Consider the following 12,572-nt stretch of genomic DNA (forward strand, 5'->3'; position numbering starts at 1 on the left):
TTAAATATTTTTAGGGCTTACATAAGAACAGTGACCTGTTCATCTTTTCTTATATAAAAAAAGTTAGCCTAAAAATACTTAAAATCATTTAAATAAAAGACAAAAAAAAAAAAGTCCTCTCCCCAGTCCACAGCCTGAAAATAAACCCCCCAAATGAAAAGTCACTGGAAATGTTTTGACATAAGCAGGGTGTAGGAAAAGCATGTGCATTATCACACAATTCACAGGATCCACCTACACCTCTTGAAAACTGGAACCATTTTTAGAGAAAACGTTGATTCTATAGTTTAAATTTAGATTGTTCTGCATACCCCTCCCCCCACTGTTGAAAATCCTTGTGCTTATCTACACAAAGCCTGAACTTGGTGCTCCAGAGCTTGGTTGGCGGCAAAGAGGCCTCACCCCCACCCCACAAACTGTCTCTCACAACCACTACCACCTGAGAGGGGCAGGGGAAGGAGAGAATAGCATTTTTCTTAAAATGGATGATCTGTAGTGCTATTACTACATTATCTTGTACTGTAGCTCTCCCTGACTCACTTCTAACTTTCAGAAGCGCACTGCCAGCTATTAAAACAGTTGAGAACCTGTGTCCACATCAAAATTTTTACTGTGCTAAAAATCAAATTTAAAAAAAAAAAAAATCAAAGGAGATGGGTGTATTTCAGTCACAGCTAAGATGGTTGCAAATAAATACTTGAATCTGAAAACACCCTCTCTTAAGACTCTAAACAGAAATCCTGCCCCAAATGAGCTGGTGTTGCCCACAAGCAGAGACATTTACATTATTCATGTTGTTCAACTCCTGTGGTTACTTCTGCAGTGTTCCTTGACTAACTTCTCCCGACAGAGTGGAGTTCTTTTGTTTCTATCTTATCTGTTAAGAATGAAGCAGGTCTAAAGATAGTCGACATTCTTGAAATTCTCTCCACTGTGGAGCAACCACATTTATAAGTGCCTCTTTGCATAGAGCCCTTGGTGCTACTGTTAAAATGGAAAATAATCACACACTGAAAGCAAACACACAAATAAAACAAAAAGAAAGGACAGGGCTTCCACCAGACGAGAACCACAGTCTGAAGTGGGATTTCTTTCACGTCTTGAATGGGAAAGCACATCACTTACAACTCATTTCAAAGGCATTGACTAGGGAATCTCTAGAAGACTATGTGGTCAGTTTGTATTGATTTTTAAAATACAGTTCACAATTTCTCTTTTAAGCACGATATCATTAACACAAGTTTAATTTAAATATATGAAAATCAGATTTAAAAATCTCTCTGCCTCACCACCTATATGCTTTATTCTCAGACTTTCAGTATTTTCCACTCCAAAAAAGGGGGAGAGAATGGTAAGAGCTAGGCCCTGGACAGGTTCCAAAGTTGTATCCCCATTACAGAAAAGTATCTTGCCTCCAGCCTCACAGTTATCAGTGGTTAAGTTGGCGGGGAGTTTGATTTCCTAATAACCCCCACCCTCCTTTCCTTATCAATTCATGCTACGTAAGGCATAGTTTTAAATGAGAACATTTGTGAAAGAGACATGGGAAGTATTAACGTGGAATTTCTTCTCCTTCAAGATTTTAATTTTTTCAATAGGCAATGTCTGTCTAGAAGACCAGATGGCTTTTACAATTCAGTTCTTCCCTACAAGTAAAACAGTGATTTAATATTCGCTTACTGTGACAGGAACCAAATATTCCTTAAGTCCCTATAGGTCTCGATTATCACAGATTCGAAGCAGAAAAAAATTGTGTGTGTGTGTGTGTGTGTGTTTGGGGTTGAGGGAGTGTAGGGTGGGAGAGGCACTGGGCACACATTTGGGAAAAACAAGAGAAACACGGTTTCCCTTAGAAGGGAGTCAGGGAGAGGTAATGTAGTAATAACACTACAGATCATCCATTTTAAGGTGGGTGAGACAGCATTTTCTTTATTATTTCTTTTAAAAACATTTGGGAAAACAAGAGAAACATGGTTTCCCCAGTTGACTACAGGAACCTTCCCACTCCTCTGAGCACTGGGCACACATTCCTACTTCTTCAATTAGAAAACTCGGATCACTTCTCCCACACCCACCATGCTCCCTGCAGTGGCGCCCCTCGGACACCCCGAGGTCTCTGAGCTAAAGGTTCCCATGAGGCCCTTCACAAATGGGACACTGACTGGTGAAAATGATGAAGTTAGTTCGGTTCTGGTGTGTTTTTTTTTTTTTTTCCATTCCTAATTTAGGAAGTGGAAGGTCACAAGGAGGGCAGGGGCTTGCCCAGGGTGACACAGCTGAAAATGGGTCATTACTTCATCCTGTGCTTCCCAGGGATTCCATCCTCTCAAAGACGCCCTAAGGAGTTTTGCCACCGTTGGATCTGGGCAGAGGGAAAGGTGCCCAGAGAGATGGGGAGAGAAAACTCTTGACAGGAGAAACCAAGGTTAACACAAGTAATGAGGTTCACTCATTTAAAAACATGGACCACCCCCCAGATGTGCCCCTTCCTCTCGGTCAGTAACTAACCACCTGAAGGGGGTACCCGTTCCCACCACAGTAACAGACGGCCCTGGGGGCAGCAGGGAGCTCAGCGTGCTTCAGACTTCTGGAACTGCTGAAGAAGCCTCTGGGATACTGGGAACGTCCGATGTCCATGCCCTTCGGACGGGAATGCTGATGTGCTTCAGGTAGGCCCCCAGCCATCCTGGCTGGCTGCAGGACCCTGCACAGTCAGCCTCAGCTGCCTGTCCCTACGATGGCAAAAGCATTCGATGCGACGACTGAAAAGAGTCTAGAAGGCATCCTGATTTGTCTGATTCATCAAGGAGCCGCCGTCAAGTCTGAAAACAAAACACCTAAAGCCCCGCGCTGTTCTTAAAACCCACACACAAACAAAAGGTTTGGACTGGCAAGAGGGGCCAGAAGGAGGCTATACCTTCCTTCAAATGGGGGGGAAAAGGGGGAGGGGGCTTACCCCATCTTCCTGGGATCGTGTATTATTAAATCATTCTCAAACACGACTCTGTATGTAAAGGTGCTCTGCAAAGCACTGCGCCACGGTTATTATAATAACTGGGTTTTAATTAACATATAAATTACTGCCATTCCTCACTTACTATGAAAACCCCTTTCAACCTTAAAAAAACAACCCATTTGGGGTATTCATCTCATCAGTTAAAACTTAACAGAAAATATCAGAAATGATCAAGCCCAGTTCATTGCATACAGCCTCCAGTTGCACCTAAATGACTAAGTGGTTTAGTTTACGTGCAAGGAATTTTCTAGCCAGGGATCTGAGGGCCCCGAGATGGCTGGGGTTGAGGGAGGACACGCGCTGTCTTAATACTGCAGCGCTCTGCGGCCTGGAGCAGCATTTAGGGCAGTTAAGGAACGAATCAATTGCTTTCTCCTGCAGAGGAGGTAACCCACGGGACCACCATGTCTTCATATTCCTTGTCACTCACCTGAACGTGCAGCAGGCTGGAGAAGGTCATGTAGCAAAGCCAGAGCAATGGGTCCCTTTGTGAGGCCAGCTCACCACCTCCATACTTGGGCTATAGCCCACCAAGCCAGCGGGGTGGGGGGGGGGGCGGGGCGCGCAGAAACACCAGCTCCAGCTCTAGCCAGCAGGCTCCCTCAGCCCCAAACAAATTAGGCTTAACCTTCCTCCCCAACCTGCTGGTAAGGAAATTCTTAAGGAGCCTGCAAGCCCGCCCTCCCTGCAAAAAACACCCACGATCAAAAAAAAAAATGCTAAAATGTCTAAACAATCAATATACTTTAGATTTACTACCTCTTTTGAAAACATTTCTTTGTTTTTCCAGTGATTCAGAACAAAACCCAAGCCTGTTTTTTCACTGGGGTTAACTTTACCTCTATCATTAGGCACCCGGGTTATGAAGAGTTAAAACTTTCTGCCTGTTCATCCGTTGCTCCCCTCATCCCTTTTCTCATTTTACCAGACCACTCTTTGGCTAGTGCTACTCAAAAGATGTTGTCCGTCTGAGAGACGAAGGATTCCTAACTGGCACCAGTGTTGCAAGGGGACTGAATAAATTCCCAGTTCTCATGGCTCCTCAGTTGGTACCCCGAGGCGTAGGGTACGGTACGAAGTAAACCAGCTGGCGGGCTGAAGAGGACAAAGGCAGCCCAAGGCCCCAGACACAGGTCACTTGAACTGAAACAATAAAACAAATATGGCCCCATGGAAACATCATGTGGAAGATAAAAGAAAAACACAAAAGGATAGCGCCCAAAATGCCCGAGGGCCCTGGCCATGATGACAGCCTGGAAAGATAAATCTGACACCAAGACCCACTGGTCCCCACACCTGACACTCTTCACTACCGGGCCCCCAAACAGTCCAAGCCCCAAAGACAAAGCAAGAGCCACCAAGAATCACCTCTTTGGATCACTACTAGGAAATACCTAACAGCTGTTACTAAGTAGAGTTTGGATAAAACCAGATACAGAGATAATTAATGTTCAGATACGATTCACTGTAGTCACAAAGGAACTAAGGAATGAGGTGTACTGGTCCCAATTCCCGTGGCTCAGGATGCAAACGAAACCCGAGAGAAAAACTGCAGGGTGGGTGGGTGGGAGGATGGGGGCTCTATTCTCACCAATAGAATTTGCTACCCAAACATCAGTCAAATAAATGTGAAGAACTTCTTGTGGATTCCTGACAACAGATTTCAGCACAACTAATGAGGTGAGTCATATGCAAAGAACAGTCTCTCTCAGATTCCAGCCAAAGAATACACTTCCTCTCATACACTCAATTCATAGCAACGTGAGAAAGTTCAAACCTGACTTGGTTACATCTTCTTTTCCAAAAATACAGATACGAAGGAGAGTGTAAAAAAAAAAAAAAAAAAAAAAATAGCCAGTGGGCTTTCAAATTCTCTTTACTTCACATTATCGCTCACTGGCCATGTATTTTCACAGTAACCCAGAACTGGACAGCTCTGGCAGGGATGGGGAGACATTCTGCCCAGCGTCATGCTGTCCAAACGCAGCCACTCTGATTACTGTGAGCCCATCTGATCTGACACTCGTCTTTCTTCTTCTGGCCTGCTGGCTGGCAGAGAGCCCTGGGCAGCTAGAAGGCACCACGGCACAAATGTTCACACTCCCTCCCATCACAGAGCGCTGAAAAGCAACCCCCCCACCTCCTTTTTTTTTTTTTTTTTTTTGGTAAGACTTTTACAAAGACTTAAAAAAAAGTCAAGTCCCTTGCTTGAAAAGTGAAAGTAGATGAAAACTCTAAGATGCCATTAAGTTAGGAGGTCAGCAATGTCAAGGGGGATACTTCCACTTGGCTTTCCTTTGGAGGGTAATTAATAGTAGTTCCTATTATAGTCAATCCTTAATATGTTTCTCAGATGAAAGAAAAATTCTTCTCTGGTTCTGAAGGGTTTAAGACTAACTGATGAACAGGAAACCTATAGTTTATGAAGATCGGATCTTCCCTCAGTGCCAAATCCTTGGTCAGCCTGACCACAGCTGTGGTGTTTGCTTGCACTGCACTCACTTTGGACAGAACAGAGATGACTTCACTTGGTCCTTAGGGCCAGTAGTCTACCTAAGGGCCAGTTGAGAACCTGAAGCTTCAGGGCTTGAAACAAATTTTTTTTTTTTTTACCTTTCTGTTTTTAAATGAACAAACTAATTTTACTTACTTTTGCATACAAAATCCTTCAAATAGTTAAAGCCTTTTTCTTATTCTTAAATTTGGCTATCTTTAAGACAACACAGCCTGATTTGAACAGAAAGTCACTTAACTGTTAATTTGTTGCTAAAATAATCAGGAAACAAGGATGGGATGGAGCATGTTTGGGTACCAAGTCTATTGTGCTTTATAATTCTGAGTTCATCTTTTATTTTTAAATGCAGCTTAGGGGTAACACTTCCAGAGGGCTGTTATGTTTTCAGTTTTAGCTCTCACCTGGATGAACATTTACCAAATTTTTAAAAAATCCCCCTGGGAGTGTGGGGGAGGGAGGGTTGCAAGCCTTCTCAGATTTATGATGCAGACCTCCCCCCCTTCCCTACCCTCCCACCCAAAGGTGAGTCACTAGAGTGTTACAAACTTACTGGCAGAGAACACTACAAATTAACAAACAGTAAGTTACCAAAAGAGGATACACCCTCAGAACAGGGTACAGAAAGAACCCTGAGCCGGGGAACTGTCACACTCACACACCGAACACTTCAGAGACAAAAGGGGTGTGATGCAATCCCGGCCCTCTGGTCTGGCCCCAGTGCTGGTCAACAGTTCCTCCTATAACGGCTTCACTCGCTCCCGGCCAGGCCCGGGCAACTTTCCACTCTGAGGACTCTGCCTTCCAATGTTTTCAGTCTAAAGTACTAGCTTTATAGCAGCCAGAGGAGATTTAGTCACACTTTCAAGTTGAGCTCCAAAAGGGCAGCTGATAATGTTACCGAACGACCAGGATTTCTGCTGACTTGCGTATCCCTTGTGCAACCTTCACCTGAGCCTTCTTCCCCTGCTCCTCTTGAAACCACCCCCGTAAGCCAGGATTTATTTTCTAGGTAACTTAAGTTAATATTCAAACAATGCGGAACCGCATGGAAGGACCTGGTGACATTCCCCCCTCCCCCCAGCTCTGGTAAACTTGAGAAAAAAAGTTTTTTGTGTACCTTTGGTGAGCTAGTTGTGGGTGGCAGGCCTGGCTGTGGCTGTAAGCCAAGTCACTGGCAACAACACCCAATATGAGAAAAAGGGACAAAATCCTATTTCATCCAGGAATGATTCAGCAGGAGCTGTTCTTTCGTTTCCTTACCAAAAGCTTAGGAACTACATTTTTAAGGAGAAAGAAAATCACCTGAAATATCACCAAAACCTAGGCCCCCAAGCAGTGGGAAGAAGCAGGGAAGAAATTAACAATGACCTTAAAAATTAGCTGCCAGCACAGGCTTCCTGGTTAACCAATTATCAGCAGGGCTTTAGTCACCACTCCACCCACATTTTAATCCCCATGTGGAAAAATCCCAACATTTCAGCATAAAATATCCTTCTGAACATTGGACTATCACAGTAAGTCACTGGGGACAAAAGACGTAACTTTACCCCAGGAGAATCACCACATCTCCCGCCTTAATGTTCAATTTACCAGTGTCTCCCCCTCCAAAACGCTAACTACCACCCAGCAGATAAGCAGCCTATCATCCTGTGAACCAGCTGCAATTCAGTTTTGTGTTTGCCAGCCACTGGCTTTTTATTAAGAACCCTAAGACATCCTGGTTGAACCTTCACAACCCAGGTGTGTGATCTTCACCACTGTTGGGCATGGGTTCAGTTATGAAAAACACATACAGAAACGTGGCTAGAACTCAGTTACTCAAACATCTCTCGGGTCCATTAATTTTTAATGTGATTTTTAAATCACAAATACCCCACTTTCATCTGAAGAATAATGCTGGAGTTCTGCATATAAGGCAACGTTAAGTGGGTTGTTCAGGCTGGGGAGACCACAGGCTGTTCAGGAATCAGGCATGGCTGGTGTACCAACCATTTGACCTTGAACAAATCACTTCACCTTCCTAGGCCTCGGGTACATATTCCCGATCACTACAGCCCCCCCCCCCCCCAAAGCAGGAATGTCCAGCTTTGGGTATCAACTTTTTTTCTTTTTTGAGGGAGGAGAACCAAAGGGGTGCGCTTAAAGGGCTTGTTTAAGGGAATGACCTAGGGTTTGATGGTGTGGTACAAGCCCAGGTCACTAACCCACTTTTATATCGTGGGGAGTACACTCAGCTCTTTGCCTTCGGCTCTGGAACCTGGGTCAGCCCTCCACATTCTGTGCTTTTAAAAGATACCAGTCGTGCATGCCACTTCTCCCTGCTCTCCCTACCAGGTCCAAGGCCTTCTAATTACCTAATCCTTCAAAATCCAAAATTAAGAATCCCCAAAGAACGCACCCTGCCTCTTCCCCCAGCACTCACGCCACATTGCGGAGCCCTGAAAACCTCCAAAGACCTACTAGATGCCCGCAACGTGCAAGCCCTGGAGATAACTGAGCGGCTGCTCTCCTACCCCGTGTTCTCACGACCTGGTCATTTTCTCCCATGAATTGATACTTTGGGGGGTTATCCTGTATAAACTTTCCTCGACTTGGCTTTGGCCCCGTTAGGGTCTGAGACTCGGTCTTCTGCTGTGGCTACGGGCATTCCCAGCGCTCCGTGCACTCTCCTCCCCTACCCCGGAGACCCGCGATTCCTTCGGGAACTGCTCTCTCCCGCGGCTCGGCGGTCCTGCCACCGAGTCCTGCCCGCCTCCTGCAGTCCTTTTTCGGGTTTATTGTACCCAGAGGCCCTGGTGAGCCAGCCCATCCTCCTTCCAGGCTCATCCCTCAAAAAAAAAAAAAAGCACCTCTACACACCCCTCCCCACCAGGGAAATGACCACTCCAGCCGCCCCAGGGCGCATCCAGTGTTTAGGGAAAGCGTCCCATTAAAGCTCTCAAAAGTATACCTTAAAGGCCGTCTTAGGGCGGTGAAGACACACCCTTTCTGGCACCAGCCAGCACGACCGGCTCCGCAGTGAAGGGAAGCCCGTTGTTGTTGTTGTTTCTCTCTCTCTCTCTCTCTCTCTCTCTCTCTCTCTCTCTCTCTTTAGGGGAGGGCGGCTGCCTCTGCGGGGAACTGGCTAAGCCCCAGCGCCTGCGAGAGTGGGAGCCTCACCCCCTCAGGGCCACCCCCGCGTCGGAAGTCCCCGCCGGCGCCCGGACCCCGGCCGCGGTGGGAAGGCAGCCCGGGAGGGGCCCCGGCGGCGCGCCCCAGGGGAAGGGGAGGAGCACGCCTTTCCTCTGGGCACGGAGGGCGGAAGGAAAAGGGAAGGCAAGAGATGGGAGGTGAGGGCGGGCGGAGGGAGGGGAGGGGAGGGGAGCCGGCTTCGGGGATGCCGCGGCGGCCAGCTCCTTCCCGGGGCCGCCCCGCGGCGTCCGCCCTCCTCCTCCCGGCCCCGCGGCTCCCGAGCGCCGCCTCCAGGAGCCCCCGGCCCGCAGCGCGCTGGGACTCGGGGGTCCGCGGCCCGCCCCGCGCTGCCGCCCGCCCTCCCGGCCCCCACTGCTGCGCTCCCTCCATTTCCAGAGTGCGTTGTCTTTTAAGCCTGGCCGCCCAGCCTGCCCGTTCCACTCCGCGCCGCTTCCTCCTCCGCCGCCTCCCGCTGGTCGCGGTAGCCCTCCTGACTTCCTCCTCCTCCTCCCGCCCGGCGCCCCGCGCCCCCTCGCCCGGCTCGCCGCACACTCACCCCTTTCCCCATGGTCGCGGAGGTCTGTGCGCGGCGCCGGGTCCTGTCGCTCGAGAATCAGAGAGGAAAAAGAAGAGAGCAGCTCCCGGCCGAGCTGGCGCGGCCGGGGGAGCGGAGAGGAGGGAGCTAGGGCTGCCGCGGGGCGGGAGGGAGGGAGACCGGCCGGCGGCTCGGGCCGATGCCGCCGCTGGGGCTGCTACCGCTGCTGCTGCCACGTGTCCGCCTCCTCCCGCCGCTGCTCCGCGCCCCAGACCCCGCCGCAGCTCAAGCCCGCGCCTCCTCCTCACTTCCTAAAATATGCAACCTGCGTGTTTGCCCCGCCCACGCCGCGGCACGTCACCGTTACCGGAGCAACCTGACACCGGCCGCGGGCCTGGCTCCGCCCCCGCCGCAAGCCCCGCCCCCGGGCCCGGGCCGGCTGGCTGCGGCCAGTCGGGGCTCCAGGCGGGAGGGCGCCGGGCCCCGGGGCGCGCGTGCCCAAGTCCCGGGAGGCCGCGGCCGCGCCACTGCGGGGCGCGCCGGCTGGCTGGGCCGCGGGGACTCTGCGGCCGTGCGGCTCCCGCGCCCCTCCTCCCGCCGCCCTGCGTGACCGGCCTGCTTTGTAGGACACGCGAGGTCCGCAGTGGGTGCTGGCACGCATTCGGAAACTGGGCTCTCCGAATCTCCGCGGACCGGGGGCAGAAACCGCGGAGGGGCCTTTCCAGTGTAGCTATCAGGGAGCTCCTCTGGAACTAAGGGACGCGCCGGGGTGGAGGTGGGGGGTAGGGTGTGATTGCAGCCCGCGCCAGCCTGAGGGACAACGCCTCCTTGCGCAGTCCCAGCCCCGCGCCCACCTGCAGATGGCCCCCCCAGTCTCTCGGTGCCCTCCCAGATGCCTCCTCTGCTGTGGGACCCGCGTGGTCCACTTCCCGCTCGGCCCCAGGAAGAATGGGTCTGGGCTGGCCTTGCAAAAGGTCCCAAGCGCCCTCCTCCTACTTCTCTTCATGACCCCAGTGACCACCCAGAGGGCTTCCAGTGAATTTATTCACGCTACTGTGTGAAAGAAACCCGCTTGTCGGGTTTGGGGAGTCGCTTTTTAGGGAAGAAACAAGAAGAAGCCTAAAGGAATGCCTGTCTTTAGCAAAAGGGGTTGACTTGATGGAGAGATGTCCGAGGACCTGTCTGGAGGCTCTTCGTGCCTCCCACCTCGCAGGGGCAGTGCCCCTGCTTGCGCGGCCTTGGGTGCCCTGAGGGACTCTGGGCCTGGTGTGTGATGATAAGCCCAGGAACCTCCAGAGAGCCCGGGCCTGGCTGTGCTGTGGGACTTCCCTCCCATTAGAGCTTCTTAGCAGCAGCTGCTGTGGTTGAAGGCCTCCAGCATTTAGAAAGTAAAGTATTATTATTAACAATACTTTCAGGAAGTCAGATGTACTCTGGGAAAACACAAGATTCGCAGGAGAAAGTCTCTATGCATCTCTGGGAATTCCTACAAGAAACAAGGAAAATATTAACTTCCTAAGCAAGTTAAAGCTGACCCTGGGAACCCTAAGTATTAATTTAACATGAACAAATAAAGATACGAAGCTTGAAAGAAATAGGAAAGGAAGGAAGGGAAAAAGGAAAAACTATACACTGTATTATCAGTTCCAACAATAGGGTAATTTTTATTACTTCTTAAAAGATACTGTTTCTTACAGGAGTCTCTTCCTCTGGCCCAAGAATGCATTGTTAACGGCTGGCGCCTCCCCTAGCGATCTTCAGGCTTGGTGACATCACTCCAGACCGTGAAAAGCAGAGGAATTTGTAACCTGGATTCAAATTCAAGACTGCTGGGGAAAGAGCCCTCAAGTCCAGAACAGAGTTCCCTATACTGCTAATCCAAAGACAGTTACAGAGTGTTATCAGGGCTCCGCTCCAGGGGCCTAGACAATGGTTCATTCACGAGCCCCTTATAGCCTCCCTGACTGCTAACCCCTAGAAAGCCTTTGCTTGCTAAACATCTCAAATTGTTTAAGATTAATCATCCCTTGGGCCCTGGTCTGAATGGAAAAAGTGCAGCAAGAAGAGCAACAAAATGTAGAAAGGAAAAGTCTGAGCAGTGTAGATTTTTCCTGCCAGCTGATCTCCTTTTTCTCCCTTCCTAAGTAAAATTATCTTTTTTTCATTCAAGAATATAACCTCGATAGATCAACGCATTTCCCTTTGTCTCTAGAGCTGTTTATTTGGCCGCTGGAAGATTGCTGAAGGTCCTTCCGGGAGGACCTCAAAGTTCTAGCTGTATTCCAGCATGGGGGAAAAGGCATAAAAACATGAGAAATGTTAACTAAAATTTGTTATGTTGCCTTGCCTTCGCAAAGCGCTTTTCCCAATAAAAGCCCCTTGGATCCTCACAAGTCTGGAGGGTAAAGAGTTTTAGGTGCGTTTTACAGAGTGGGAAACAGGAGCCTCAGGGACTTCCTTCTCACAAAGCCATTCAGTTAGTGTCTGGGGGAGCCTGGCTCAAAATTGCAGAATGGGAGCCATCCTCCTACTTCTAAAGTTTGGTCTCCGAGCATAGCATCAAGGAGGTTCTGGTGGGGGAAGATCAATTGCTTCCAACCCTGCTGTGCTCACACTTTCTACACGCCTCTCCTCTTATAACCAAGAAGACCTCCACTAGAGCCTTGTTCTCCCCTGGCCTCACTCTTCAATGGTCTGCTGTGCGGCATCTAAGGCAGAGAGCCATTATTTTGTAGAAACACCCTACGTAGATCAACACACACTCCCTCCACCACCCCCTCACCCCATTTTGGCCCACCCCATCCCACTGCCAGAGACAAATCCCAATCCATTTTCAAGGTATTTGATAGTGTGTCATTTTCCATTGCAGTCTTGTTGAAAGAAACACAATTCAACGAAAAAATTTCAGAATATCAGGAAGGGCTTCACTATTACCCCTTTAAAGTTGATGCTTTCTCTCAACAGCACCCCCCAAGTGCTATGGTATAGGTACTTCTGGGCAGTCTTCAGGGGTGTTTTTAGGAGTAAAGGTTATTGCCAGGAGTCGATGGCTAATTTTAAGAGGTGAAAGGAAAAACTATGGTCAGGAAGCAAGAGTAGCAAATGCCTAATGAGAAAGAGTGATGGAAAGAATACCTGCCTGCTTGTAATACGGAGCTCTGGATGGGCCTATGGAATCAAGACAAAGGGATGGCATGGCGGGACAGATGTCTCAGATTTGAGAGAGGTACCTTAAAACATGGGTGACTAAAGGGGGAGAGGCCCTTTTCTTGGGAAAGCCTTCTTTCTTCCTCTTGGGAGAGGGTTCTGAATAGAACCTTAGAGATCAAACACTC

The 12,572-nt window shown here is 49.3% G+C and overlaps 1 protein-coding gene across 2 annotated transcripts in view; it reads right to left on the reverse strand.

The window, feature by feature from the left end:
• ATP1A1 (ATPase Na+/K+ transporting subunit alpha 1) overlaps positions 1 to 9,535 on the reverse strand; it is a 29,231-nt gene extending 19,696 nt beyond the window's left edge. The window contains exon 1 of one of the 2 annotated variants that reach the window (XM_025872514.2): positions 9,259 to 9,535. In XM_025872514.2, coding sequence (XP_025728299.1) covers positions 9,259 to 9,270 — 12 coding nt within the window. In that variant the 5' untranslated portion in view covers positions 9,271 to 9,535. Of the gene's footprint in view, positions 1 to 8,481; positions 8,710 to 9,258 lie in introns of those variants that run through there. The other variant, XM_025872515.2, reaches the window with a different exon arrangement.
• Positions 9,536 to 12,572: the final 3,037 nt, after the last annotated feature.

Source organism: Callorhinus ursinus, unplaced genomic scaffold (genome assembly GCF_003265705.2).
Source record: "Callorhinus ursinus isolate GAN/ISIS: 27379988/994484 unplaced genomic scaffold, GSC_fseal_2.0 scaffold9, whole genome shotgun sequence".
NCBI classification, from domain to species: domain Eukaryota; kingdom Metazoa; phylum Chordata; class Mammalia; order Carnivora; family Otariidae; genus Callorhinus; species Callorhinus ursinus.